The sequence below is a fragment of the Perognathus longimembris genome, chromosome 10 (genome assembly GCF_023159225.1).
Source record: "Perognathus longimembris pacificus isolate PPM17 chromosome 10, ASM2315922v1, whole genome shotgun sequence".
In the NCBI taxonomy this organism is placed as follows: Eukaryota; Metazoa; Chordata; class Mammalia; order Rodentia; family Heteromyidae; genus Perognathus; species Perognathus longimembris.
In genome coordinates, this window is record NC_063170.1 from 2,531,577 (window position 1) to 2,559,426 (window position 27,850).

Consider the following 27,850-nt stretch of genomic DNA (forward strand, 5'->3'; position numbering starts at 1 on the left):
CCTCCTCCCCCCTCGGTCTCATCTCACAAGCCCGCTCGCTGGCTGGGGCAGAAGGTCCCCGAGGACGCCGTGCACAGGGGTGGGGGCAGACGGGGCGGGCGGCAGGGGTCTTCTAACCGCTACGTGGAAGGCGGCCCTGGGGGCTGGGCGCTGCCGCTGCCATGCGGGTTTTCTGGGAGGCCCGCAGCCTCCTACTCAGCCGCCATCTGCTCGATGTGGTCGCTAAGCAGCTTGTATTGTTCTGGAAGAGAAAGCAGGGTGAGGGGAAGAGGAAGGGCGGACAGACACGGCCGCTCCCCTCCCTCTTCCTCAGCCGCGGGCCTCGGGGGTCACCCTGGCTCTGTCCCCGGCAGGGCTGAGCCGCCCGAGGGCAGGCGATGGCAGACGTGGGGGTGAGCACGCCGAGACCTTCGTGGGGGACGGGGGCCGTGTGCTGGGAAGTGGGGGCCGGGCAGGGCAGCGCTGGCTGCCAGGAGCCGCACACACCCTGCTGCCCCCGAGGATATGAATGTGGGCGCAGGAGACAGCATCTTCTCAAACCCCACACGCGGCCTTTGGGCCTGAGAGCAGCAGCGGCTGCGGCAGATCAAGGCACACGAAGTGTGGGGGGCCCAGGTCCCTCGCAGCACCCCGGCCACGGCGGTGGGGCAGCTCAAGAAGCCAACAGGATTGAGGGACTCGCTGTGGCCGCAGGCTACCTCTTCGGGGCACAGCCCCAGTGCCCACCCACCGCACCTGTGGACTTCCGGGGGGAGCGGGGGCTGGGCGTCCTCACCGACTAGGGGGAGGGCTGGCTGGGAAATCTAGCCGGGGGGGTTAAGGGCAATGTCCAGGTGACAGAGCGGAGGCGAGCGCCCCACTCCCCCTGCCGCCCCGCCGGCCCAGCTCACCCTCGTCCAGGTTGCCGATCACAGCCTGCTTCTTCAGGAAGTCGCTGCACAGCTTCTTGTTCAGCCCAAAGGCCAGCATGTTGTGGGTGAATGTGCTGGGGATAAACACCAGCACCGTCACCCCTGCTGGGGGGGGGGGGCCGGCCAGGCCCTCGCACCAGCGCTGCTGCCCCCCGCTGGGCCGCCAGGCTGAGAGGCCCTGGCCCTAGAGGCTGCCGATGGGGGACAGCCGCCCAGCCGCAGTGTGGACCGGCTGGGACAAGACGACTTCCCGGCGTGCCCGAGTTCTCATGCAGAACCAGGGCCGTGCTGCCCACCCCCCGCCCTGGGGGTGCCCACCCCGCCAGCCTCACCCCAGCTGCCCGAAGGCGATGTTCTCGTTGAACCGCAGGCTGTCATCGCGCTCCTCCTGGGTCATGTGGCACCACTTCTCCCTGCGGGCACAGGAGGGCGGGACCGGCCTCAGACAGGCCCGCAGCTCTGCCCACCCTGCTCCCCCCACAGGGCCCTCCACCTAGACAGCCTGCCCCCCATAACCGTGTGCTTCCCTCCCCACGAGCACCCGAAACCACCCGGTGTCCCGGCCCGCTGGCAGGAGGTGACGCAGCCAGCTCCACCTCACAGGCCGGGACCGGACGGAAAGGAGCCGCCGGTGCCCCGGAGCCGGTGCACGCCGCCCTGGGGCCCTGGGGCCGGCCATGGGGGCAGCACCTACAGGAGACTCGGGGGAGCACGGGGGCCGCCCAGGCCTTCCCCAGAGGCCTCTGCCGCCCGGGCCCCCTCACCCTGGCTATGCCCCGTCCTCAGTGCCTCTACCCGCTCTTCCCCATGGCACAAGGAAACCCACCATGAGGCAGCCTGGCCTTCACCAGGCCCGGCTCTGCCAGGCTCTAGCGCCCAGCCCACTGCCTGGCGGGCTCCGGGGAAGGACTTGGCCTTCTCTGCCTGGCCGGGGTGGGGTGGGGTGGGGTGGGGGCTCCCACGTGCACTGTGCATCTAGACAGGTGCAGGCACGGAGGCGAGCGCCAGCGCCGCCCCCACCAGCTCGCTGTCCCCGTCGTGGGGCCCCTGCCCTTCCCCAGGGAAGCTCCCGGCACAGTGCTCCAGGAGGACCTGGGGGTGCGTGTGGAGGACAGCCACGGGAGGGAGGAGCTTGGCTGGCCCACGTCCCGCGGGGAGGACCCTGGATGAGATGGGGCAGACCCCAATAGGAGAGAGGAAGAGAGTGAGGAGGGGCGTGGAGACCTCAGGGAGGGAGAAGCAGAGGGAGAGAAAACCCAAGGGGCGGGTGCTCAGCCACCGGGAGCCCCCCTGGCCCCGAGTGAGGCCTCAGTAGGGATCCGCGACTCCCCGCCGGGCGGGGGTCACCCGGGGCCTCGGCATGCGGAGGGAGCCGGCGCAGGACCCCCGCCCAGCCCACCCGTGTCCTCCCAACCACAGGCCCCGGGACTGTCCAGGCACACACGTGCCCCCCCCCCCCGGCCTGCTGTGTGCAGCTGTGCACAGACGCCACTGCACAACCCCAGGCCAAGCGGGAATGGCTCCCTGCAGTTAGCCCTGCTCCTGGACTGGGAGGAGGCGTTTCCCCTGGTGAAGCCAGGGAAAGAAAAGGCACAACATTAACCTGACTCAAGGGGAGGGGGGTGTGGAGGGCCGCGGGCCCGGCCTGGGGGGGGGGGCTGAGTGCTGAGGTTGCACCAGCAGGGGTGCTGGCTAAGCCCCCGCCGCCGATGTCAGCAGAGCTCACGGGCAGGGGCCGTGCTGGCCACTGCCGGGATGGCCTGGCGCCCCGGCAGGCCACGGGCGTGGAGTCGCGTGGGGCTTGGCTGGCTCGGCCCTCAGCTGGGCTCAGGACAGGCCATCTGCGTGGCCACAGCGCTGACCAGTCTCAGGGAGGCCGCGACGCGCAACCCTGGGCCTGGCTACCGTCGCTAGACGCTTTGCTGCACATCCAGGCCTGTCTGTCAAAGCCGCGTTGGTTACTGGCCACGCTGCTTTACGCTTGCTAACGAGACTGCACAGGAAACAGCGTCTCCCCAGGAGTGGTGGGGTGAACCCGCCCCCCGCCGCACGCGTAGGCAGGTGCGGGTCTGAGGCTAGCCCCAGCCCCAGGCCAGAACGTGAGACCCTATCTGAAAGATAACCGGAGCAAAAAGCACTGGAAACCTGGTTCAAGGGGTAGAATGCCTGCCTAGCTAGTCGAGGGACCTGAGTTCAAAACCCTATTACTGCTAAAAGAAAAAGGGTTCTCGTGACAACACGCCGCAAGCGCGTCTCCCGCGAGGACGCGCCGGTGACCGCGAGGGCGCGTGGCGGCACGGGGAAGCCGCGTGCACGAGCAGGCAGAGCGTCACCCAAACCCACGCCACCCACGCTCGAGGCCGAGCGGGGCCCCACCACGGCTGGCAGGGAGCAGCCCCGCGCCGCCGGCTGTTCACAGGCCCCCCCGCTGCTCCCCCAGAGGAGAGCCCCCCGCCCCAAGCCTCCACGCACAGACCACACAGCTCCCGCGCAGCCTGCCGCCCCGGGGGCTCTGCATCCACGCAGGTCCGGGGCATGCGAGGCGGGCGCAGAGGCCGAGCGGCCAGTGGAGGGCGCCAGAGGCCGCGCGCCTGACCGGGCCTGACCGGGCCTCCCGCCCGCTGCTCTCAACCCCGCCACGCCCGGCGGCTCTGGGTGCCACACGTGCTTCCTGACCGGCCCGGGCACGCGGGCCTGGCCGAGGTCCCAGGCCCCGGCCCTGACGCCAGCCTGCCTCCCCAGGGCCACCCTCCCTGCCCGGCCGTGAAAGGGACCGGAGTCACGTGCCGCACACACCTCTTCTCCTCCTGCTCTCCAGCATCCCCTCTGGAGCGGCAGCAGAAACAGTAAACAAAGGAACACGTCAAAGTCATGCACGGTGCGCGGCGGACGAGCAAGCGCGGACGAGTCATCGCAGGCAGAAGCAGAGGACAGAGCGGGGACCCAGACTCCACCGCGACACGCCCCGGGAGCCCTGGCCGCGTCCCCTGGCACAGCCCGAGCCCGCGGAGAGCCCGTGGGCCGGCTCTCGGCCCCGCCCACCCCGTGCGTCCCCGCGGCCTTCCCAGGGGGCACAGCGCCAGCCGCCTCGCCAGGCTGGGTCTCGCCTACTCCAGTGTGGAACGGGGGCCGGCCACGGGCTGCCACACAGAGCCTCGCCAGCCACCCCCGCTCCTCCCCGCCTTCCTGACGCAGACGGAGAGAGGCCCGTGGCCACCCTGGCGACCAAGAAGGCGAGGTGCCGCCAAGGCTCGTCGGGGCTCACTCCAAAGCCACGGGACCCGCCCGCCCACGAGGGCGCCCAGGGCTGGCGGGGCTTCCTCAGGGCTGCCCAGTGGCTTGCCCTCGCCAGAGAGTGCAGGGCATGGGCAGGGGCAGGGCCCTCCCCGCCAGGGTGCTTTCTGGGTGGCTCCCAGGGTCTGTGAGGGGCCCCTCACCCTCAGGGCAGGGCAAGGCCTGCTCTGGTGGCCAGGTGGCCACACCGAGAGGACAGCTGTGCTGCCAGGGCTGCCAGGGCTGTCCCCAGGCTCAGCATTTGCACCGAGAGTAGCAGGGTGGGGGAGGCTGGTCTCATCAGTGGGGTCTGCGTTTTCGGGGGGGGGGGGCTCCCCAGGGCTCAGTGTGTGCACAGTGAGAAGCCAGGGGTGAGGCTGGGGCTGGTCTCCTCTGTGGGGTCTGTGTTTTCGGGAGGGCCAGGTGAAGTCATGCCAGAGCCCAGGACAGAAGCACTCGTGCAAGCCGAGCACCCCATCCCCCCCTCCCCCCCGCGGGCCCCTCAGTAGCCGGCGGGCTGCAGGGCAGCGGAGCGGAGGACGCAGAGCCCGGCAGCTCAGCCCTTCTCTGTGGCCCTCTCCAGACACAGGGGAACAAAGCCACACCCTGGTCCTCTTCCCCAGGAAGATGGACCGCACCTGCCTCCTACCTGGTGGTGGGAGATCGCTTCCTCCTCTCGCAATGGACAGCGTCGAAGAAGGCTGCGTTCCAGAACCTCAGCGTGTGCCTGTGGAGGAAACACGGAAACGCTGGAGGACACGGAGCCTCCTGCACCGGCGTGTTGTCTAAGAAGCCAGGGAGAGGCAGAGCTGGGCGAGAAGAGCATGGATTGACACCGGCAGAGCCAGAAGACCACGGATTGACATGGCAGAGCCAGAAGACCACGGATTGGCATGGGCAAAGCATCTTCCATTTCTTCATGTGCTAGGCTGAGGAGGGTCCCCAGCTCCACGGATAAAACAGACATTGTTCTCAATGTGTTCAAGGCTGTGCAGCCATCGCTACTCACTATCGAATTCCAGAATGCTTTCTCGCCCCATATCCATTAGTAATCAACACACACACACACACACACACACACACACACACACACACCCCCTCTCCACCTTAGCCCTGGCAGCTCCAAGTCTGCCTCTGGGTTTCTCTCTCCTGGGCATTCCGTTTGTGTGGCAGTGAGTAACGCCAGGCCTTTGTGTCTGCCTTCTCTTACTTAGCACGATGGAGAACACGGGTGGCAGCCGCTCTGTGGGTCACTGCGATGTGGCATCAGGGTTGTTACCCTTCCTGAGGTCAGGCAGCACTGCTGTGTGGACAGACCACATTCTGCCTCTGCTCTTCTGGTGGGGGCCATCTGGGTTGTCTCGTTGGGACTTCTCTGCCTAGTGCTGTTATCAATCTCTGTGCAAGTTTCCCCTGTGGCCAGGTACACCTCGACTAAGGACCTCAAGTGCAGTGCTAACCCCTGAGGGTCTGCTCCCTGTATATTCCCACCCGTGGGGCGAGCGCCAACATCTCCACATCGTCACCCACACCGATCAGCACCTGTGTGCAACTCTGACCGTCCCCCAGATGCGGCTCATCTCCACCATTTGTGACAGACACCAGGCAGCTAAGAGGGGCTATGGGAGGCACTGCCCCCAGTTGGATGCGGAAGGGGTGTGGAGCCTTACCAGATGGGCTGCTGCTTCAGGTGTGTGTACAGGTAGATCTTCTCCCCCTTCAGCTCACCCTCAGGGCTGTACACGGTCTCTGCAGGAGGGAGAAAGGTTATGAAGGTACACGGTCAAAATTCCACAGAAGCTGGGCACCAGTGGCTCATGCCTGCCATCTCAGGAGGCTGAGATCTGAGGATAATGGTTCAGAGCCAGCCCAGGTAGGAAAGTCCATGAGACTCTCATCTCCAATGAATCACAGAAAAAGCCCGAAGTGGAGCTGTGGCTCAAGTGGTAGAGTGCTAGCTAGCCTTGAGCAAAAGGAGCTCAGGGACAGTGCCTGACCCTGACACACACACACACACACACACACACACACACTCTTCACAGCAGCTTTTCTGCCAGAGCGGGCCCTGCTGCACCTAGCTCCTCTCAGGGACAGACCCTAAAATGACTGCCCCATCCTGAACCTCTCAACTTCCCTGGGACTGAGGAGTTAGCTTCCCCATGCGATCCATAGAAAATCAGTATGAAAATACAGACCAACTTGCCAATCCTCTAAGGCACCCTTCTGTTATAGAGGGAAGTGCAGCCCGGATCCATCTCCAACCCCCGTCACTGGCCCCGCACCCAGGCCCCGCATCCCAGGCCCCGCCTCTCCACGCGGCTCTCCCACCAGCTCCTGTGGACAGCACTTACCAGCCTTGGGCTGCTTGTCCTTGGGTTTGTTCTCATCTTCTCTGGAGGAAGAGAAACCACAGTAATGTCAAGTGCGGCCCACCCCACGTTCCCGCCAATCGGAGACGCCGTTGGCACAGCCGAGGCGGGCTGCGTGGTTTCCCATTAGAGGCGTTCAGGAACGCGCAGGGGGCTTCCTGGGTTCCCCGGTCACTCACTGCCCAGCAGGGAAGAGAGGGTGGGGCAGGGTGTGATGTCCCCCACTGTCAACTGCCAATCACCGCCACTAATCCAAGATCCAGCCCCGGGCTGGCTGTGCGCGGCAGTGGGCACCGCGGGAGGCTGTGTGCGGGGGGGGGGGGGGCGGTGGGCCTCGGGCAGGCCGCCCGGGCCCCGGGGGGACAGGAGCTCTCCTCGCTGCCTCTGCAGCCCAGCCCAGCCCCCCGGGGCCTCTCCCCGGCAGGCGGGGGCAGTGCAGGCCACTCACTCGTTTTTCTTGGTGGAAGGTCCCTTCAGCTTGGTCTCCAGCCCCCCAAAGAAGCCCTTCATGTTCTCCGTGTTCTTCAGCAGCCTCTCGGCAATGTCCTTCTTCTCCGCCAGCCAGCTGTTGGCGGACTTCAGGTAGGAGTCGATGCTGCCGGCGGCCTTCTCCCTGGGCTCGGACGGGAGCGGGTGCGGCTTGCCTTGATGGAGGGAGGGAGAGAGGGAGGGAGGGAGGGAGGAGCCGGGTTGGTGCAGCCAGGCCGCAGCCGGCACAGGCGGTTCCTGGGGGTCTGAGGCTTCGCCTATTTCGGTGGTAGGAAACTGTCACCCCAGAGGTAGCCAGAGACGTGTGTGCGGACAAGGGCAGGGCTGTCACCTCGGCGGGTGCTTGAGCACCAGCCATGTGCAGAGGAGTCGGAGGGAAGGAAGTGGGGGGACAGGCAGGCAGCACCCTGCAGGTGAAGCCTGAGTCACGCCCGCGATGTCCTGCCTTCCGACAGTGCGCAGGTGCAACGGGGCGGAGGCTTTCCCAGGACGGGCCACAGGATTGGGGGGGGGGGGGGGCAGACCAAGACAGGCCTCCACAGGCAAGCATGCTTCGCTAAAACATAAAGCTGAGGCCGCCCCCCCCCCCAGTATTCCCGTCTTCCCCACATGACATCCCGGCCTCATTTCCTGATAGCATGGCCTTCCCTTTGCTCCGTGGATAGCAACGCTGACCACAGCACAGCCCACGGCCCGTCCACCTTCAGGTCTCACTGCTGGCTCGTCCCCTCCCTAACATCGGCTTCCGCTCTTTGGGAGCCCGCAGCCTTCGCCAGGCTGCCGGCGGACAAGCCTCAGCCTTGGGCTGGAAGCGGGCCGGGGCCGGGCCGGGCCGGGGCTCACCGATGTGGTAGTAGGTGAAGCACATGGTCATGAGGTTCTTGGCGGGCCCGAAGTCATCCATCTGATGGCACCTGCGCGGGAAGCAAGGCCCACCTGACCGTGAGTTCATTAAACAGAACCAAAATACGCCATAAACACGTCTAAATTAATCCCTCGCTCCTGAGACAAGGCCACGGAAGTGACAAAAATAGAAGTGGCCAATTAAGAGCCACTTCTGGGCGCCCAGCCCGAGAGCGGGTCTGGCAGGGTGGGAGAACGTTGCGGCCCCGCAGATGGCCTCGGTCACTTTGGGATGACAGGCACGGCTCAGCTCACGTCTACACGGGCAGGACCAGAAGTCACTTCCAGCCCTGGCTCGGGGCCCTCAGCCCCGCAGTGGCCTTTACTTCTCAGGCATCAGCCCCAAGTCGTGTGCTGTCTCCACACCATGGGCTGGGAACCCAGATCCCCAGGGGGCAGTGAAGACAGGGGCTGGGACGAGGCCCCACCGTGGGCTCAGTGGGCCTGGGGCAGGGCCCGAGACACAAAAGTCCTGGCCACATTGTCCCCACGCTCCTGGGCCAGCACAGGATTTCGAGAATAAAAGTTGCATAACTGCTTGTTGAAAGTCAAGACAAACTATTCCACAAAAGAAACATACAGAACAATGTGCCAACATTGTCCAGAATTATTGTTGCTATATTGCATTATACTTGAGGTTATACACTTTCTGGTGTGTGTCACTTGTGGTGGATCCTGCCAGGAGAAGCGCCCCCACCAGGAGAAGCGCCCCCACCAGGAGAAGCGCCCCCACCAGGAGAAGGGCCCCCACCAGGAGAAGCGCCCCCACCAGGAGAAGGACTGAGAATGGGAACAGGCGATAGGGAAGGGGCTGTCTTTGCAAGGAAGCTTGTTAGCCTTTCATTTCTGTTCTCTTTCACACTTCTCTGTGTATTTTTTTAACCTTGGACAGTTATCAGTTTTTTCATTTAAAAGGTATTTTCATTATAAAAGGTATTTTTATCTGGGCACCAGTGGCTCACGCCACGCCTGTAATCCTAGCTACTCAGAAGGCTGACATCTGTGGATCACAGTTCAAAACCAACCCTGGCAGGAAAGTCCATGAGACTCTTTTTTTTCTTTTTTTCTTTTTTTTTTGCCAGTCCTGGGCCTTGGACTCAGGGCCTGAGCACCGTCCCTGGCTTTCTTTTTGCTCAAGGATAGCACTCTGCCACTTGAGCCACAGCGCCCCTTCTGTATACATGGTGCTGGGGAATCGAACCTAGGGCTTCATGTATGGGAGGCAAGCACTCTTGCCACTAGGCCATATCCCCAGCCCCTCCAGGAGACTCTTATCTCCAATTAACCACCAGAAAACTGGAAGTGGCGCTGTGGCTCAAGTGGTAGAGCGCTAGCCTTAAGCTGACGAGCTCAGGGACAGTGCCCAGGCCCAGAGTTCAAGCCCCACAACTGACAAAACAACAACAACAAAAAAGATATTTTAAAAGAGCTAGTCAATTTAAACACCTAAGTTTCTAATGCAACTGTAAGACCGGTGAAGTCAAAACTGAAGACACTAATAACTGGACGTCTCTATCCATAAGTGCTCATGTGGTACTTGTGTGAAACAAGAGCTCACAGAAGTGCCACGGCTGCGTGTCTGCAGGAGGAAGTACGGGGCCCGCACAGGGATGCTTTCGGACGCCGGGCCCGAGGCCTGAGGGAGCCAGGCCAGGGGGGCTCCCTCCCATCCCTCACCGCCAGCACCACACCCTGAGGGCCAGGTGTCTGGGGCCTGGGACAGGCTGTGTGCGGGCGGGAAGGACAGGAGTCCTCCCCTGCCCTTTGAAGGCCCTTCCTCTCCAACGCACGCCCATGCTCATGGGGAGGAGGAGGAGAGGGGACTGGAGAAGCCAGGGAATGACAGCGCCAGGGGGTAAAATAATGGCTCCAGGGGCAGTGCCCTCTGTGTGGAGGAGGGAGGAGAAATGAGAGGGACTTGGCGGCACGTGTGGGGAGGGCACGCAGGGCTGGGAGCCGGGGCTGCCCCGGGCAGTTGTGGGCACAGGCATTAGTGAGCAGACTGGGCTCCCCCTGCTCGTGCCCCACCATGGCCCCCCCATCCTGCAGCGGGTTCCCCCCTTCCTCGTGCCCCACCATGCCCCCCCCATCCTGCAGCGGGTTCCCCCCTGCTTGTGCCCCACCATGCCCCCCCGTCCTGCAGCGGGTTCCCCCCTGCTCGTGCCCCACCATGGCCCCCCCCATCCTGCAGCGGGTTCTCCCCTTCCTCGTGCCCCACCATGCCCCCCCCCGTCCTGCAGCGGGTTCCCCCCTGCTTGTGCCCCACCATGCCCCCCCATCCTGCAGCGGGTTCCCCCCTTCCTCGTGCCCCACCATGCCCCCCGTCCTGCAGCAGGTTCCCCCCTGCTCGTGCCCCACCATGCCCCCCCGTCCTGCAGCGGGTTCCCCCCTGCTCGTGCCCCACCATGGCCCCCCACCCCCCGTCCTGCAGCGGGTTCCCCCCTTCCTCGTGCCCCACCATGCCCCCCCCCGTCCTGCAGCGGGTTCCCCCCTGCTCGTGCCCCACCATGGCCCCCCACCCCCCGTCCTGCAGCGGGTTCCCCCCTTCCTCGTGCCCCACCATGCCCCCCCCTGGTCCTGCAGCGGGTTCCCCCCTGCTCGTGCCCCACCATGCCCCCCCCCCCCGGTCCTGCAGCGGGTTCCCCACCAGCCCATCCAAGCGGCTGCTCGGCCTCCGGGCACGGCAGTGCTGCTTCTATGGGTCAAGGCCAAAAGAAAAAGCAGCCGCTCTGGCAGTGCTGGGAAGGAAGCGGTGTGGTCTCATGGTCTGCTGCCTGCCCGGGACTGGGACAGGCGAGGCAGGAAGGGCCTTGCCCTCCGTCCCCATCCCCCAGGGCCCCTGGGGGAACGGCAGCTGTCAGGCCCAGGCTTGGAGCCGGGGGTCACTTACTCGAACAGCACCACGGCGAAGGACTGCACCAGGCGGTAGAAGGTGGGCTCGGATACACACTTGGACTTGCAGCGCTGCGGGGAGAGGCGGGCGCGTGAGGGTGAGCCGGGGGCCCGCGCGTGGCCGCGTCCCGGCCGCTTCTCGCCGGGGCCAGGCGCAGAGCCCCCCCCTCCCGCCCACGGAGCCGGAGCCGGCAGGGGCTCATCCTCACACAATCTGAAACACGCAGGGACCTCACACTGTCACCCACACCTAAAAGCCCGGGAGGACAAACTCCAAACCAACACCAGCTATTTCCAGCTTAGGGATTCGTGGGTGGCTCCTTTTGTATTTCCTATTTTTTTCTATGAAGAATATATGACTTGGAAAAAATATCCTATTGAATACGTATACAATTGTTTTGAGCTTTGTTCATACGTCCTCCCTCACGTGGCTTGTGTCGTCTTAAGTGTATTATTTATCACTTGCAAAAGCAGAATATTAAGGGTTATTTTGAAAGAAATCCACGGAAGCCAAGTGCCGGTGGCTCACGCCTGTCATCCTAGCTACTCAGGCTGACATCTGAGGCCATGGTCCAAAGCCAGCCCAGGCATCTCCAATAAACCACCGGAAAATCGTAAGTGGCGCTGTGGCTCAAGTGGGAGAGGGCTCGCCTTGAGCTGAAGAGCTCGGGACAGCGCCCAGGCCCAGAGTTCAAGCCCTGTAACCGACAAAAAATAAAAAAAAGAGAAAGAGGGGCTGGGGATATGGCCTAGTGGCAAGAGTGCCTGCCTCATATACATGAGGCCCTGGGTTCGATTCCCCAGCACCACATATACAGAAAATGGCCAGAGGTGGCGCTGTGGCTCAGGTGGCAGAGTGCTAGCCTTGAGCAAAAAGAAGCCAGGGACAGTGCTCAGGCCCTGAGTCCAAGGCCCAGGACTGGAAAAAAAAAAAAAAAGAAAGAAAAGAAAAAAGAGAAAGAAATCACGGAGATCCCGCATAGTTGAGCTTTTCTGGCCCTCGGTGGGCTACCTCATGAGGGCCTAGCCGTTGCCCCGGCTAAGGTGCCCTTTCAGCCCGTCCTTCCACTTTCTGCTGAGTCGTTTCCCTCCGCTGTCTCTTCAGTGGAGCGTGGGTAAACGAAGGAGCTGGGAGTTTGTTATCGTTGCCTGCTTCCCACGGCCCCCCCCCCCCCCCCGCGGCTCACCTGGGCGCTGACGTAGCGCGCGAACCACTCGCGGCCTTTCCCGTCCTCGCTGCTGCAGTACTCCCCAAACCTGGCCTTCTCCTCCTGGTCCAGGTCCTCCCTGAGGAAAGGCAGAGGACAGGGCACACGTTCAGCCCTTGGGAACCAAGATTCGCAGGGAGGCAGGAGCAAGGAGAAGGCAGCCCCGAGACACTGCCGCCTGAGCGCCCTCCCTCCCGCCAGCCACAGGACATGGGGGTCGCTCCTCCTGCAGGGGCCCAGAGACTCAGACCAGCTGACTGTGGCAAATCAGATCTCCGGTTGCAAAACCCACTCCCTGCCTGTCTCCGCCCAGGGAGGTCTGAGCCCTGGACCTGAAGTTGCCTTGCTTCTCTTGCAAACACTCAAAACTAAGGCAGAAGGTTGGGTATGGTGGTATACTCCTGTAATTGCAGCACTAGAGTTCAAGGCTAGCCTTGCCTACACAGTGAGACCTTGTCTCCAAAGACAACACCCCCAGCACCACAGGACGGCCACAGAGAGGGGCCAGGAGGGGCGGGGAGCAAACAGCTGCACAGGAGTCACCGAGTCACTGGAACCCTGCTGCCTCGGATGGGCCGCAAGTCTAACGCCAGCCAGTAACTGCTGCTTCCAGCCAGATGCTCCAGAAGGCATGCCAACGAGCAGCCACCGGCACAGAAGCCAACCACCCGCCCTTGCATTGAGCAACGCCGCGGCGAGCCGAGCACTGTCAAACGGCCGGGCAGTGGGGAGAAACGGTGGCTCGACAGGGACCTGACTGAAGGATGCACAGAGCAGATTCTAAGCAGAGTAGAGGAGGCCCCGACTCCTGTGCTCCCTTCCGCGGCTCTTCGCTGCCCGCCCGCCGTGAGAGACTTCGAGCTGCGCTGTCTTGCCGGGGCCCCCACCCCTGGGTCCCGGGAAGCCCACGAGGGCCCCACAGATGAGAAGGGAGAGGACTGAGGGCCCGCGAGCATGGAGTCCCCCCGGCGTGTGCAGTGCTGACAGGAGCATCGCGCAGGGGCGGGAGCTGGGCCATGGGCACAGTGGCGAAGGGGCTGTGCACCACGTGGCCTGTGCTGCCTGCCTGGCCTGTGGGTGGGGTCTGGGAAGGGGGGGCCTGGAGGGAGGGGTCCGGGGCTCTCGGCACGGCTGCCCTCTGTACAGGGCAGGCCATGCTCCCCAGGGGTGGTGCCGCCGGCCTGGAGTGAAGCCCAGCTTAGATGCCCTTCAGAGCCTCCCACGTGGCTCTGCGCGCCCGCCGGGATGGGCTGAGGGCCCCACAGGGCTCCCCCGGAGGGAGCCGCGGCAGGAGGCGGTGCCTACCCTCCGGAGAAGACCTTCTCCACGTAGCTGCGCATGAAGTCGCGGAGCGCCAGGCTGGCGGCGTCCGGGGCGGACTCGGCGCTCTGGCTGGACGAGAAGGACTCGTTGGAGGAGGAGCGGTGGTCTTGGCCCCAGGACGGGTGCGAGGGCGACTCGCCCATGTCATTCTCGCTGTCTGCGGACTCCGTGGCCTCGCTCTCGGACGCGTCGTCTCCCAGGGAGCCGTCCCTGTCCTGCGGGGCCGGAGGAGCTGCCTCCTGGGGAGGGGAGGTGGGCAGCTCAGTCCCGAAGTCGATCAGCGAGCCCACGGGGACCTCGGGGGCTTCCATGGTGGGTGGGCGGCTGAGGAGGACGGGCGGGCCCGCAGAGCCGCCGCCTGCCCTGTCGGCCGGTGCTGCCGCCTCGAGCGCCGCGGGCCACCGAGGCCAGGACCTGTGGAGCAGCTCCGTGGCCCTACGGCATCTGGAAGAGCAATGAGACATGTAAACAACGGTGTCCACGAGGGGCCTCTCCTCCCTCTGGGCAGCCGCGCACAGAGGAGGACCGGCGAGTCACACGTCCCGCGAGGACGGTAATCCGGGGTGCCACTCCATCCGCTCCCCGTGTCCGCCTTACTCTAGACCTGCCGTGAGGCAGGCACGCCCGGCACTCGTTAAAGAAATAAGCCAACGGACCCCCAACCACCAGGCGCACGCTCTGCGTCCCGAGGAGGGCGCTGGTCCCCGGGGGGTCGGCCCTCTGCGAGGACGCGTCGAGCGGCGTGGCTGTGATAGACATACTCGGGGTATCGATTTGATTTTGCTCTAAAGGAAGGAGGGGCGGCTCTTGTCTCTGAACGGTGACAGTGACCTCAGGACGGGCCTGGAGGACTTCCGATGTCTCAAAGTGGAAAGAAAGGGAGACTTGGTGCTCGCCGGTCCGCCGATCACACAGCGCGGGCGGAGGTTTCTCTGTGTTTAAAGCCGACGCGCGCGGCTCCCCCAGTGCCTGCGGTCTGCGCGTCTCCGGGAGCCGGCCCCGGCCTCCGGCCCCGTGTGCTGGGTTCTCGCAGACGCCCTTGGGTGCCTCTCTCCAGATGTCTACTGAATCGATTGGCACCGCCACCCTCTTCCCCCTGCGGTTTCCTCCTGCCCTCTCTCCCCTCTGCCAGCCCGCTATCTTGTTTTCCTCTGAGATGAGAAGGCATGACTGCACCCGGAACCTCCGTAGAGAAGCGCTGTCCCTCAGCCAAACGCCGCTGAGCGCCGGGCTCCGTGCCCCACGGCACACGGGAGCCCATCGATCCGGGATTTGCGGGGGGAGACGGGTTCCTCCCTCGTGCGTCATCCCTTGACTCAGCTCTGCATGGAAGGCTCCGGAAGTCCTACTTCACCGTGATCCCCGCAAATAGAAGCATTTAGGAGTTCAGCAACTCTGGGGGACCAGGGAGGGAGAGAAGAGAGGCACGGGAGCTCCTCCCGGCCTGAGCCCTCCCGGACTTGAGTCTTTCCACAGCTGCCTAGCGTGACTCTGGGATATGCTCAAAGATGGGGTATGCCTCAGCTTTCAATCTACATAGGTGAGCCCCAGCGGGGAGCCCGGGGGACTGAGGGAGGCGACTGCCAACCCAAATGTCCCAACACGCTGCCAGGCACGGCCCCCTCGGTCAACAGCTGGGGTTCCCTAACAACAGAAGGACACAGCCGACAGTCCCAGGACAGCTAGGTGTCATCTGGACAGAACGCCTTGGCCCTCGGTTCCTTCCGGGTGATTGGCCAAAGTAAGGGAACACTGCCCAGGCTTTTGTGTGGAGGGAGCAGCCTGTCATTGTTGGACTGGGAGAGGACTTCTGAAAGGTCTGGGGTGAGCGCCCTCTCCAGGGAGCCCATGGGGGGTTAGGGATGGAGATGGGTAACCAGCCATTCTCTGTCGGATGGGGGCTCCGTCCTGGCAGCCTGAGGAACTGCCAAAGCAGAGCCCGTGTGGGAGGAGAGCCTGGCCAGCCTCCACGGCGCAGGGACGCGGCAGGCCGCAGCGAGCCCTCCTGGATAAAGCCACCAGCGTCCATCACCGCCTACTCGGGACACCTGCCACTTGGGCTGGGTCAGGCGCTCTGCACTGTGGGGCTGGCCAGAGCTGCCCATGCAGCACAAAGGATGCTGTCGCCATGCCAGAGGAGCCTCGGGGAGCCTGGCAAATGCATTTGGGACTGCCCCCTCCTTCAAACATCCACACGGGCCTGACTTCTCGGCACACACCATCCTCCCGGGGCTAGTCCAAAACCCACTCCTTGCCATGCAGCGATCCCAGAGGACAGCACAAGTGTGGTCAGTGTCTTTCCCTGGTCTTGGCCTTGGGCCTTCTGTGGCCTTCTGGAGTCCTCCCTGATGTTGAAACGTGTTTAACAACATCATGGAAGCATCCCTACTTAATCTGTCCTACAGCAGCAACCCAAACATGCTCAGAAACCTTTGCACAGCAGCATTTATAAGAGCCACAAGCTGGAAGTAACCTCAATATGCAACAAGAAGAATGCTATATAATTTTTGCTGCATTAATTCTGCCACTTGACTGAAATAGGCGGATGATTGTGGCATGAGGAAATGTTTCTGTTTCATGAAAAGGCAATGCACACTGAAAAGGCAGGGAGCAAGAGAGTCCCTTTCCTGTGACCACAATCCTAAGAAAGCACGGATAAGGTGGCCACTGTCCCTCTGCCTCCTGCCACAGTGGCTGGAATGCCAGGACAGAGCCCCCGTCCTGCAAGGAACGGCTGATTATCCGTCTCCCTCCCTAACCCCCGTGGGCTCCCTGGAGAGGGCGTTCACCCCAGATCTTACAGAAATCCTCTCCCAGTCCAGCAATGATTTGCCGGGAGGCTGGTCAGCCCTCGGGTCCACAGGCAGCAGGAAGCCCGGTGCCCCAGGTCAATGCCTGCACCTGCAGATCCAGGCACAGGACCCATTCAGGTGCAGGAGCCGCACAAGGTGGAGGCCTCTCCTTCCGTCAGAATTGTTCCTGCAGCGAAAGCTTTGCTCTCTGCCCATTTGGCAGTGCCTGGGTTTAAACCGAGCCGCGTGCCTGCCATGCGGGTGCCCTGCCACGTGAGCCACAGTGCCCGCGCTTGGTGCTTTATTTTCCCAGCGGAAGGACGCATTCGCGCCTGGGCCAGCCGGACTTGACCCTCCTGCCTATCGCTTCCCACATAACCGGGGTGACGAGCATACATCACAACACTCAGCTTTCACCAACTAAGACGAGGTCTCCTAAGCGTGGTGCCCAGGCCAGCCACTGAGCCCAGCTGCAACTCTGCAGAGAGAGGGAGAACGTGTGAGAGAGAGCCAGCGCACCGGGGGGAAGGAGGGCGTATGTCACAAGCAGGCAGAGAGCGGGCTTGCTCTCGCGCACTCTCTATTTTCGGACAGACTTCCAGACCAGGGAGGCCTTCTGTGTTCTTGGTGGAGGAAGGAGGCTCGCCCGGCTGTGAGCACTGGCTGCACCCAGGAGCTGGGGACTGCACAGAAAGCTCCAGAAATCCTGGGGTGACTGCATGTGGGCACCGGGCTAACAGCTGCCTACCAGTCACCCTTGTCTCTCCCTCTCCTTACACCAGCCACAGGTTTCTGGGGCCAGACGCCTGGTTATTCCAGGCTCTGAGAAGAGCCTCTGAGGCCCACAGCTTCTGGCTCCCTCGCGGTTCTCAGGAAGCGCACACCACCCACCTCGACACCAAATGCGGCTTTCAGACCTGGCAGACGGTGCTGAGTGGCTTTGGCCACCTCTGAGGACAGAGGCTGGCGCTGAAGGAAGCCAAGTGCCAGGCATGGCAGGAGCGAGCTGTCCCTGCCTGTCTGCTGTCCCCAGGCTGGATGGGACCCAGTCCAGTGCCAGGAACTGGCCTCAGTACCGCAGTCTCCCTCCGCTCTGCCCTCTGTGCCCGGTGCTGTCTCCAGGTGGTTCCACGGCATCAAGAGGCCATGGAAGGAAGCACAGGGAAGGGGAGCGAGGAGAGGAGCGGGAAGGGGAGGGGAGCACCGGGGAGGGGAGGGGAGCAGGGAACGGAACACAGTTTCCAGTTGCAGGGCTTAGGGTCCACAGAAGGGCACTGATAGAACTTTCTACAAACAACAGCCGAATAAACACTCCTCTCAAGAGCACCGCACCACAGCTAGCTTGTGAAGCGAAGTGAAAACCACTGACACCATGCAAAGCGTGCTCCATGGGAAACCAGCCAGAGACCTCACAGGCAAACCCAAACACCCGCCGTCGACAGGACCCAGTGGTGGACAAGGGCATCTCAAGGAAAACCCCACCGCAGGCGGACCCGGATGGAAGGAGACAGCGTGTGAATGGGCTTGGCGAGGAAGCCCTCCCCCACCAAGGCCGCGCCCGCAGCAGCGGCGGCTCCGCTGGGATCTGACCTTGAGTGCTTGGCTGAGGTTGGGCTTGTTGGGCTTCGCCGCCACAGAAATAGTGTTTTAAAACCTCCCTGTCTATTCTGGGCTTTTAGGAAGGAAGCAGCCAAATACTGGCCCCTCGCAGGGAGGGAAAGAGGGCCCCCCTCCTGGAGGAGGGAGCATCTCCAGATATTATTTGCAACTGTGCATGGGAGACTGTGTAATACAACCCCTGCGCTCCACTTCTGGCTGCACATCTGTCCATGAGACGTGAAAATGGGTTCATCCAAAGTCTGCGCACCAATGTCCACGGTGCGCCATGGTCACCGAGAACGGCCCTCAGCAGGCAGGCAGGGAAAGCACCCGTGTCCACCCTCAGACTGCTCAGCGCGCGCACACGCACACACACGCACGCACACGCACACAGTGCGGCCCTCACGGCGAGAAGGCTCGCTAGGAGACATCTGTAAGAGACACAGAGCCGGTGCAGGCAGTGGGCAGGGGGAGGGAAACGGGAGGCACACAGAGGTTTGGGGGTGAGGATGATGGCGTGTGCTGCATGCATGTCAACTGCTGTGTGAGAGGAGGGCAGGTGGAGCCCAGTGTCTAAACACAGAAGGAGGCCACTGTGCTGGTTCCTCTGTCTGGGGGCGGGGGGGAGGGAAGGAGGCTCTAGGGGCGGGGACTCCTCAGCCCCCTGGTGGTACCCGTGTCCCTCTCCCCCCCCCCCGGGGGCCCCAGTGGCTCAGCAGCTCTGAGTCGCAGCCCCTCGTGACAGGCCGGTTCTCAGCCTGGTCCTCTGAGTGGATGAGTCACCTCCATCGCTGCCACCGGCGGGCCTCAGGGGAGGGCGCCCGCCCCCAGACGGCCGTCCTCCTCCGCAGTGCGTGGCGGTGGGCGCTCTGTGAGGACACACAAAAGCAGGGAGGCAGGACGGCGGCTCCTGCTGCCACACTAAGTTTACTCTCAGGCTGTTGGGGGGCTGGCTTTGGCTCACGTGGACAAGGTGAGTTGGGAGCCCTGTACTTTCTCTTCCTCTGTCCAGAGATGCTCTGGGTCAGGCAAGCGTTGTGCTGTTAAACAGGGCAAGAGACTGTCTCATGTAAAAGGCACGAGGGGAGGAAGTGGCGGGGGCGGGGGGGGGGAGGGAAGCCTGGCCAGCCCGTCAGGCCCTCTGTGTGACATGAAGCGGCCCCGGCCTCACTGCACCTCCGCCTCTGGGTGGGCAGGCTCGGCTGTATCCAGGTCACACCCGTGGCCTGATTCCCGGAGGCCACACAATGCCCCGCTGCCTGCCCCATCTCCCTCTGGGTGGCCAGTGCCTCCGACACCTGAGCTTCAACAGCCTTGTGCCTCAGGAGCAGGCCTGGGGATGGGCTGGGGCCACAGTAGGGGGTGCTGGCCCAGTAGGGGGGTGCTGGCACGGCAGGGAGAGTGTTACACCGTTGTGGAGCACAGCCCCAGGCTGATTCGGCGTGGCAAAGGCCGTGGCAGTCACCAGGGTGTCTCCCGGGTGGAGGGAGGAAGGTGTTCCCAGAGCTGCGGGGACGGCAGGGTCTCGGCGGTTCCCCTCGCAGGATGCGTGCGGTCCGGGCTCCCCCTGCTTCTGAGTCACCTCCCTGAGTGCTGTGACCTGCCCTGCCCGGAGCAGGAGACATCACCTCCCTTCCTGCACCTCACCCACTGCGCCCCACGGGGCCCCTCCCCTTATACCCTGAAACGACCCACCCTTGGACAAGTGCCCAGGGACAGAGAATGGAGGAGCCACCACACAGGGCTTCCCTTGGCCTGACCCGCTGAGGCTTTCAGGAAGTAAGATAGGAAAACACCGTATTCCCTCAGACATCTCCTCCCTCGGCCCAGGGCAGGGCAACCCAGCCCGCCGGGAGAGCGGCCCTCATCCTTGCAGGGGAGATGCCCTTGGCAGGAGAGGAGCCACACGCCGGCCGCCCTCTCCCCACAGGGCCCGGGTCCAGGGGCAGGTGCGCAATGACACTCGGGAAGGCTCTGGCTGTGACGCCAGCACGCCCGGTCCTGCCACCTCGGGCCTCACCGTGTTTATGCTCGTCTCGGTGTGATCACTCCCCATGAGTCATTTGCATCCTATCCCAGACAGTGCATTCCAGCTGGAATGTAAGGCAGGAGACATGCTTTGGGAAGTTGAATGTCCCAGAACCCAATATGGAGGAAGTATCGGCCATCTGGTTCCTGCTGGTCACTCACCTATCAGACCAGTGCATGGAGGAGCAGATCAAAGGGTGAGGGTGAGGGGTGCAGGAAGAGGAGGACACAGTGACAGTGGGAGAGGAGATAGAAATGGACAAGGAAGCAGACGGAAAGGAAAGAGAGACACACGGAGCCAGAGAGAAAGGGACAAAATGAGTGTCTTGCTGCCAGCCCTGACGTTACTTACAGCGGTCTGAGATGTGAAATGAAAGGTCTCTTTTAGTTAAAAAGTATTTTCAAGACAGAATCTGCTCTATTGCCCCCACTGGTCTTGAAGTCCTGGGTTCGAGTGATCCTTCTTCTTTGGCCTCCTGAGGATCTAGGATTATAGGCATGTGCCACCAGGCCAAATTTCCTTGATTAAATAGTGTAGAGGTTCGAATAGCACTTATTATGGAAGCTAGATATAATCCTGCTTTAAAATTCGCTCCCCACTGAAACGCACGTGTGCAAACAAGAATAGCATCTTAAGACCCCCTCAGAGAGGCCTCGTGAAACGCCGGCAACCTCAGTGAGCGGCACTGAGACCTGCGGAGGGGGAGCAGCTGCTCCAGCTGCCGCCTCAGCGGGTGGGGGTGGGGACCCAGCACAGGCGGCGCTTTTCCAGCCAGGTAAGCACGCTGTTACACACGTCTTGGTAATCACACCGCCCTGTGGGCCCACTACATATCCGGCTCTCGGCTACTGGCTGGCACTAATCCGATTGACTTTTCCAGGAAGGTGAGCCAAGCCTCCCAGCACCCAGCCTGGGGATGAGGAAACCTGAAGGCTGAGCAGGGTGAATAGCTGTCTAAAGCCACAGAGCTAAAGCAGAAGTCTACACAATGCTGGCAGAGCCGACTCCACAGCCTGGCTCTAGCCAATCATGAACAGTGCGGTGGTGTGGACATGCTCTGTGTGTCCCCAAGGGTCCAAGATGTGAAGAACTTGGGCCTCTGGGTGGAGAATAGGGGGAGAGGTGTGGACCAGCAGGGGGTGGGGCTCAGGCCCCATGGGTGGCTGGGACACACTCGGAAGAGATCGTGAGACCTGCTGCTCCTCTCTTTCTGCTCGGGGTTGACAGGGCCGCTGCTCCTTCCTACATGCTCCCACTCTGTGATGCAGCCCCCACCAGACACCAAACCGGCGGCGGCCAAGCTTGGTCTGTGGACTGAACCTTTTCTGTTTCTGCAGTTGCCTCCAGCATTTTGCTCTACAAACACAAGCTGGCTAACAGGTAAGGACCCTCCACATCGCTCCAGTACACTGGGGTGCGCTAACTCTCCCTTTACCCACCTGTGGGAAGGACTCGATCTCAGGGCTTCCTGTTGGAAGAGGTAGAGCAACAACTGATTCAGAAAGCTGGTGGGTGTCCAAGCAATGGAAGACGTTTTTCTAATTCTCACTCTAGGACAGTGTGGCAAATGCTGAGCTTGGGCTCTTCGCGTGCACACATACACACAGACTCACTCTCTCTCACACACACAGTGCTACAGAAGTGACTCAGGACTAGAGGAAAACCCTACATGGCTGAAGTAATCACGAAGGTATAAAGGATGCTTGGGACAGAGTGGGGACAAAGCAGCTGTGTGCGGGCTGGTGGCTCTATACGTCTCAAATACGGCCTGGATTGCTGCTGCTGGCCTCCTGGAAAGGGGCGGGGCTTGGTGGGAGTGGAGAGGCATTCGGGAAAGGCGCAGGCTGCAGGGACGTTCCAGGATGGGACAAGGAGCCCAGAGCAAGAAGTGACAGGTGGGGCCAGGTTCGCAGTCATGCAGTCCCTGCATCTGGATCCCCTTCCTTGCACGCACTATGTACCAACCAGGCTGGTTCAGGGCCACTTTTGCAATGGGCTGGCTGGTCACCTCTGCTCCGTGGTGACCAGTGGCTCCCTGCCACTTCCCCTTTCTCCTCAGCTCACTCACCTGGCAAGTTTTGATGGAACCCCTGCTGGTACCACGAACGGGGAATCCAAGAGGAGCCTCTGGCCTTCCTTTCCCAAGTGCCAGCTAAGGGAGACCCACCCCACACACCAGAGCCGTGTGACGTGGCACGCTCTGCAATTCTGGACGCAGATGCCACTGACAGCCCAGGCCCAGGGAGCCGAGCTCGTCTGCCCGGGAGATCTGAAAGGATGACATCGTCAGGGCAAGCCTGACAGGAGCCCGAGTGTGCTCGTCAGACAAGGGCAGAGATTCCGGACAGCGAAAACAGATGGCACCAAGCAGCCGGCGTGAGGCAGCCGGTGTGCCCCGCGCAGCCAAGTAGATCTACGCAGGCTTGGAAGGAGAAAAGTACTGCCTGGTCTAGGGAGGCTCCGTTCCCACGTGGAGGTGTTGCCCAGCCCTTACACGTGAAACGCATCCACACAGCGGGTCCCCCAACCCTTACACGTGAAACACATTGTCAGGCTCTTTTCTACCCATAAGAAAGGGAAAGTGGAATTCTCTTATTTGCAGTAAACAAGATTTTTTTTTCCAGCGCTGGGACCCAGGGCCCTTCCACACTACGGCCAGGACTCTAAATGTGATCCGTAATGAGGTTCACCCCCGCCTCTCGCAGCACAGAGAGGCCACTGGACTGGTTCTAGTCTATTAATGGAGTCTCCATCCCCTATGCAGCACCCATGCTAGAATAAAGCATTAGGTGGGCTCAGGTTTGCCTTGGTTTGGATCTCCTTCCTCTCTGCTCTCCTCTCCCTCTCTCCTCTTGCCCCTCCCGTCCCTCCTCCTTGTGTGGGGTATGGAATCCAGGGCATCTCACGTGCTGGGCAAGCACTCTGCCACTTGAGCTACATCCCTCGTGTCCGCGTGCACTTGGTTTCTGAGGCAAGGTCTCACTACCTTTGCCGGAGCTGGCCTTGAGCTCGTGATCCTCTGCTTCTTGAGTAACGGGGATCCCGTGTGTGGCCCTGTGCCCCTCCTCCCCTCGTGTTCTGCTAGCACCCACTCGTTTCGTGAGAGGGGTTCCTTTTCGTGTTTGTCCATTCTCTGGAGGCCCAGGCGTTGTGTCCCAGCTCCCCAGCCTCACGCCCACCGGGCTCCAGCACGCCAGCCTCACAGCACACTCGCGCTGGCATTTTCCCTCTGCCATCGGCTTGGCTGTTCCCAGCCTCCTTTCCCCCCAGCTCACGGCTGAGTCACACCCTGAGTCATGCCTGGCCAGGATGCAAAGGCCAGGAAAATGTCTCTGGCACACTGGGTGGGAAAGGGAGCTGCTCATCATCTGGTCTCTCCGCCTGGGGGCAGCTGCCCCGAGGAGGGTGGGTAACAAAGGGGAAAACAACCCCCTTCCTCTCCTTGACATTTCCCTCTGCCTTTGTGGGCAACTCCCCCACAATGCAATGGGGCTTGAAGCCCGGAGGACAGAGCAGGCTTTGCTTTCCACTGCACTCCGTGTGTGTGTGTGTGTGTGTGTGTGTGCGCGCGCACGCGCGTGCGATGGGCCCCAGAGCAGATGGGCCTGCGTGGGTGTGATAGGAGCGGCAGTAGGCCCTAGGGCCAGATCCTGAGACAGAAAGGACATTTTTGGTAAAAACTGGCACAATTCAAATCAGGTCAGAGTTGAATGTGGTGGCACACGCCTGTAAGCCTAGCACTGGGGAGGCTGAGGCAGGAGTATCATTGAGTTCAAGGTCAGTCTGGGCTAGACAGTGAAACCTTGTCTCAACGACAAAAAGAAGTTCTGCAGCTGAGACCATGAAGATGTCCGAGGGGCCAGGCCTTGAACGCACACCCCACAGCCAATGGTGTGTCTACAAGATGGCAGGTAGAGCGGCAGGGGGCTGGGGGGGCAGGAGAGGACAGAAGGCTCCACGTGGATAAAACAAACCATCCGATGGACAGGAACAAAGAGTGGCCCCGCGAGCACGGCCATTAACTAAACACGAGCGTACTGCAAAGGGCCTCATCACATTCACACAGAAATCCCAGGGGACAGGAAGGGACCGCCTGCTGACTCGGAGGGGCTTCTTTTGAGGGTGATAAAATGTCCTAAAATTAATTACCATGGTGGTCATACTGCTCAGTAAAGTGTCTCTAAATAGTTGAGTTACATGCTTGAAATGAGCAAATTTACACCATACAAATGGTGTACAGTACACTGTACTGCACTGCACGAACAAAGAAAAGATCAACCAAGCAGGAAGAGGTGCCTGGGATCCATGCAGAATGAAAGGAGTGCTCAGAGTTCACAAAGAGAGAGGGGGTGCCCCAGTACTTCCAAAGACATTGCTAGACCTTGAAGTTGGAAGGTATTATGGGTTGAACTGGGTCCCCCCAAAAGATATGAGGTCCTGACCTCGAGAACCTAGGAACTAAATTTCTTTGGCAACAGGGTCACTGACTGGTAACGATGAGGTCTCCCTGGAGGAGGTGGACCTACATCCACTAGACTGGTGCCCTTAGAAGAGGGGACCCAGGGAGATAGATGACAGCTACAGGATCTCAGAGGCTGGGCCTTGAGTGCCACCGCACAAAGGAAGGAACCGCCAGAATCGCCAACCAGACAAGAGGCTGAGAGGCACAGCACGCTCCCTTTGAGCTCAGGAAGGAACCATCGCTGCCCACTGCTTGATTCTGACTGCTGGACACCAGAACTGTGAGGGAGTAAACCTCTGTTGTTGCTAGAATGACAGCACATGGTGCCCGTTATCACAACACTAACACAGACAATCACTTGGCTGCCCATCCACCCACCACCTGCATTGCCCGCCCCAGGGTCAGCTGGCCCTTGCTGGCTCTTGTAGAAGGCCTGCTTTGGCTGACTGCTTCAGCAACCTTCCCATGCTTGTCAGCTGCCTGTCGTGAAACTCAACTCTGTAGCAAATACTCATTGAGCACCTACTGTTTGGGGCCCCATTGATGCAGTAGCAAATGAGGAGCAGATATTTGAGCATTCTCAAGCAAATAAGATCATTTAGGATTCTGCTATGAAGAAAACGAATCATTGCAATTTGATAGGAGCGAGGAGGGAACTGGGGGCAGAGGAAAAAGGAACATTACTTTCATCGTTAGGAAGTCTCACTGAGGACGTGACACTGAAGCAGTGATCTGAGTGACCAGGAGATGGCCATGGGGGAACCAGCAGGAGGGACAGCCAGTGCAAAGGCCCCGTGACAGCGAACTAGGCATGCTCAAGGCCCAGAAAGAAGGCGGGACCTACGTGAGTGACAGCAGTCATTGCTGAGCTGGGAAAACGGGGCGGAGGGGGACTCATTTTGCACCTGTACAGTCACATCACTAACCAAGGGAGATGTTGAACTTTGTCCAAGAGCATCGAGGTGCTGGGGAGAGAGACCGCGGAATGATCTAGTTCTGACCTGAGCCTTTATGTGGATATGGTTATCCTTTGCTTCTCAGGGGTCTTATCAACAGCCCCGAACTTTCTGCCAACCTCGAATCCTTCAGCACTGCAGCAACGTCTTAAAACTGCACTGGGCACCCCCCTAGGTCCGTTATCCCGTGTGGTATCCAGAGCAGAACATGATGCCCAAAGCGTGGTGCCTTGGGAGCCTTTCCTTCCAGATCCGAACTTCCAACCACGTGCCTGAGAGTGCCTGGCCTTGCGCTCCTCCTTCAACCACTGGCTTGCCGAAATGCATGCCAGGCAGCCCACTCGCCCAAAGTCCTTGCTGTACTACCCTGAGCTAGAGAGTGGAGTAAAAGCTTGCCCCTTCCTAGTGAGAAGCACTGTGCTTGGGGGGGGAGGGGGAGGGAGAAGGAGAGAAAGTGCCATCTTAACTCAAACAACACCAAGCATAAAATACCCCAAATACAAACCACAGGGCACTAGTACCTGCGGTTTCACCACATTTCTCTTCCGGGTGGAGGCCAAGGAGAACCACGAGAGCGAGTTTCTCTGGACCAGCCCTGTCCTCTTGCATCACACGCCTGAAGACACCTGGACTATTTGCAACATAAGACACTTGAGCAAAAGACATTATTTGCAATCATACTTCCCACTAGATTTCTCAAAGACCATAAACAAATCTGAGTAGAGGAAGTGCAGAAGACACAGCCATGCTGGCCAGCCTGCTGTCAGCAGGGCAGGGATGGGAAACGCATGGCCCTGCCAGGCTTCATAATCCAACCACAAATCCTACATCCTCTACGGAGGTAGGATTCCACATCTAGTGTGGGCAGCAGGGTTTAACACCTCGCTTTACCTCCAAGAGCTAAATAGCCCTGGGCCAATCAGCCTCAGTTTCATCGTGCATTGGGGACACAGGAGGGGGGGGAGGAAACGTGGGTAACAGCACCTGTCAAGTTTATGGTGGAGATGCATTAAGAGCTGGTGTTGAAATCACCTTTGCAGGGATTACAGGTGTGAACCATCATGCCCAGCTTTGATACTTCTTTTAACCTGCTTGTTTCCCTTTTGTGAAAGGAGGCGGATGAGAGAGAGAGGAGCAGGAGAAAGGCAGGGAAAGGGAGATAATTGGGCACATGGTGTGTTTTATCCATCCAAATGAAGCATGGGAGAAATTCGGGGCTGCAGTAAATCAAACTGCCTTTGAAGAAACAAAGTGTTTGTCATCAAGACAGAATCTCATCTCGTGCCTGTGATGATTCCCCAACTTATGGAACTTGCAATTCTCAGATCACTGTGTGATTTCCCATTTGAGCCCCCCTCTCCCCATTAATGGACACCGACATATAACCATCCAAAGCAACCTCAGAGTGCAGTGCACCGGTGACAGACAATATGCCTGTTCCTAGCCATTAACTACTGCACTTTTCCACTTTTTCATTGATCTGATCTCAACAGCCTATGACCCAGGCTTCAAAGGAATAAGCACTCCTATTTCTGATCAGAATGGTCACTCTGAACAATGGTGGATGGACACTTCTCATCGGAGATGTGGGAGAGGCAAAGGAAGGCTCTCTGGCTGATGATACAACTCTCTCTCTCTCTCTCTCTGCCTCTGCCTGCCTCTCTCTCCAAATTGCTTAATTCAGTGAGGCTCTCCCGCTGCCCTGCTTTGGGGCTCAGGGAGGAGGCGGCCTCTAATCAGATGAATCAGAAACATTAGCATCAGGTTACTGGGCTGGATGCGCCTGGCCGTGGCAGCCTTGGCCCTGACAGCTGTCAGCTCGGATCGAACACTGACTCACCTCTATGAGGGACACCTGGGAGGGGGGCGGGGAGTCACCTAGGCCAGCTCACCTGTGCCAGCCCAGAGGCGGGTTCCTGCTCGCTTTGCCGGCTGGCACTTAGAAGAGGGGCAAGCCAATCCCCCCCCGCCCCCCCCCGTGAGCCAGGGACGTCCAAACCCCGGAGCGGAGCAGGGGGGCAAGCGCCAAGCTTCAGGAACACCGGGTCCCGTCCTCTCCCAAACCCCGTGCAACCAGATGGGCTCAGCCGGGCGCACAAACGCGCACCTCCCTGGCTGGGGCCCCCCGCGACTCCGGAGCAGGGAGGGGGGCGACGGGCCCCGCACCTGCGAGCGCCGCCCCGCACGCGCGCCCTGACCGGCGCCCCGCTCCCGGGCCCCCGCCCGCCGTGCCCGCCCCCCGAAGCGTGAGAGCGGCTCCATCACGGAGGCCCGCCCCCGGGGCGGCGGCACGGGGTCGCCCCCCCCGCCCCCCGCCCCCCGCCGCGGGGGTCGGTCAGCTCCCGCACCGCGCGGCCGCCCCCTCCCGCCAGCCGCGGCGCGGAGACCCCGGGCCCGCCGCCCCCTCCGCGGCACCCGCGGGCAGCTCCCGCGCCGCCCTCGGTCGCCTCGCGGCTCCGGCGGCCCCGGCCCGGCGCCTCGCGGGCCCTCGGTTCTCACCGCGGGGAAGGACGGCCGCTGGGGAGCCCGCGGCGGGAGAGCGCCGGCGGGCGCGCGGCTGCGGTTCCTGCGCGCTCCGCTCGGCGAGCAGCCGGGTCCTTCCGAGGCCGCGGCTCCAGCTGTCAGTCAGCCGGGCGCGCCCGCC

General features: G+C 61.5%; 1 protein-coding gene across 1 annotated transcript; it reads right to left on the reverse strand.

The window, feature by feature from the left end:
• Positions 1–27,811, reverse strand: Kiaa0513 (KIAA0513 ortholog). The gene is made up of 12 exons (XM_048355009.1): positions 27,706–27,811; positions 13,351–13,812; positions 12,025–12,124; positions 10,836–10,909; positions 7,886–7,956; positions 7,002–7,197; positions 6,536–6,576; positions 5,855–5,933; positions 4,834–4,911; positions 1,244–1,324; positions 891–985; positions 1–241 (listed from the first exon to the last, which is right to left on the reverse strand). Exons 2-12 carry the CDS (start codon positions 13,677–13,679, stop codon positions 192–194), a joined length of 1,194 nt encoding a protein of 397 aa, XP_048210966.1. The 5' UTR covers positions 13,680–13,812; positions 27,706–27,811; the 3' UTR covers positions 1–191.
• Positions 27,812–27,850: the final 39 nt, after the last annotated feature.

What these genes read in the sequence shown, in the direction of transcription:
- Kiaa0513 (XM_048355009.1), bottom strand. Translation starts at nt 13,679, where the DNA reads ATGGAAGCCCCCGAGGTCCCCGTGGGCTCGCTGATCGACTTCGGGACT. An exon ending in CCTTCCACCAAGAAAAACGA is followed by an intron (nt 6,577 to 7,001) that starts GTGAGTGGCCTG and finishes CTCTTCCTCCAG; the next exon opens with AGAAGATGAGAACAAACCCA. An exon ending in GATCGGCAACCTGGACGAGG is followed by an intron (nt 242 to 890) that starts GTGAGCTGGGCC and finishes TTTCTCTTCCAG; the next exon opens with AACAATACAAGCTGCTTAGC.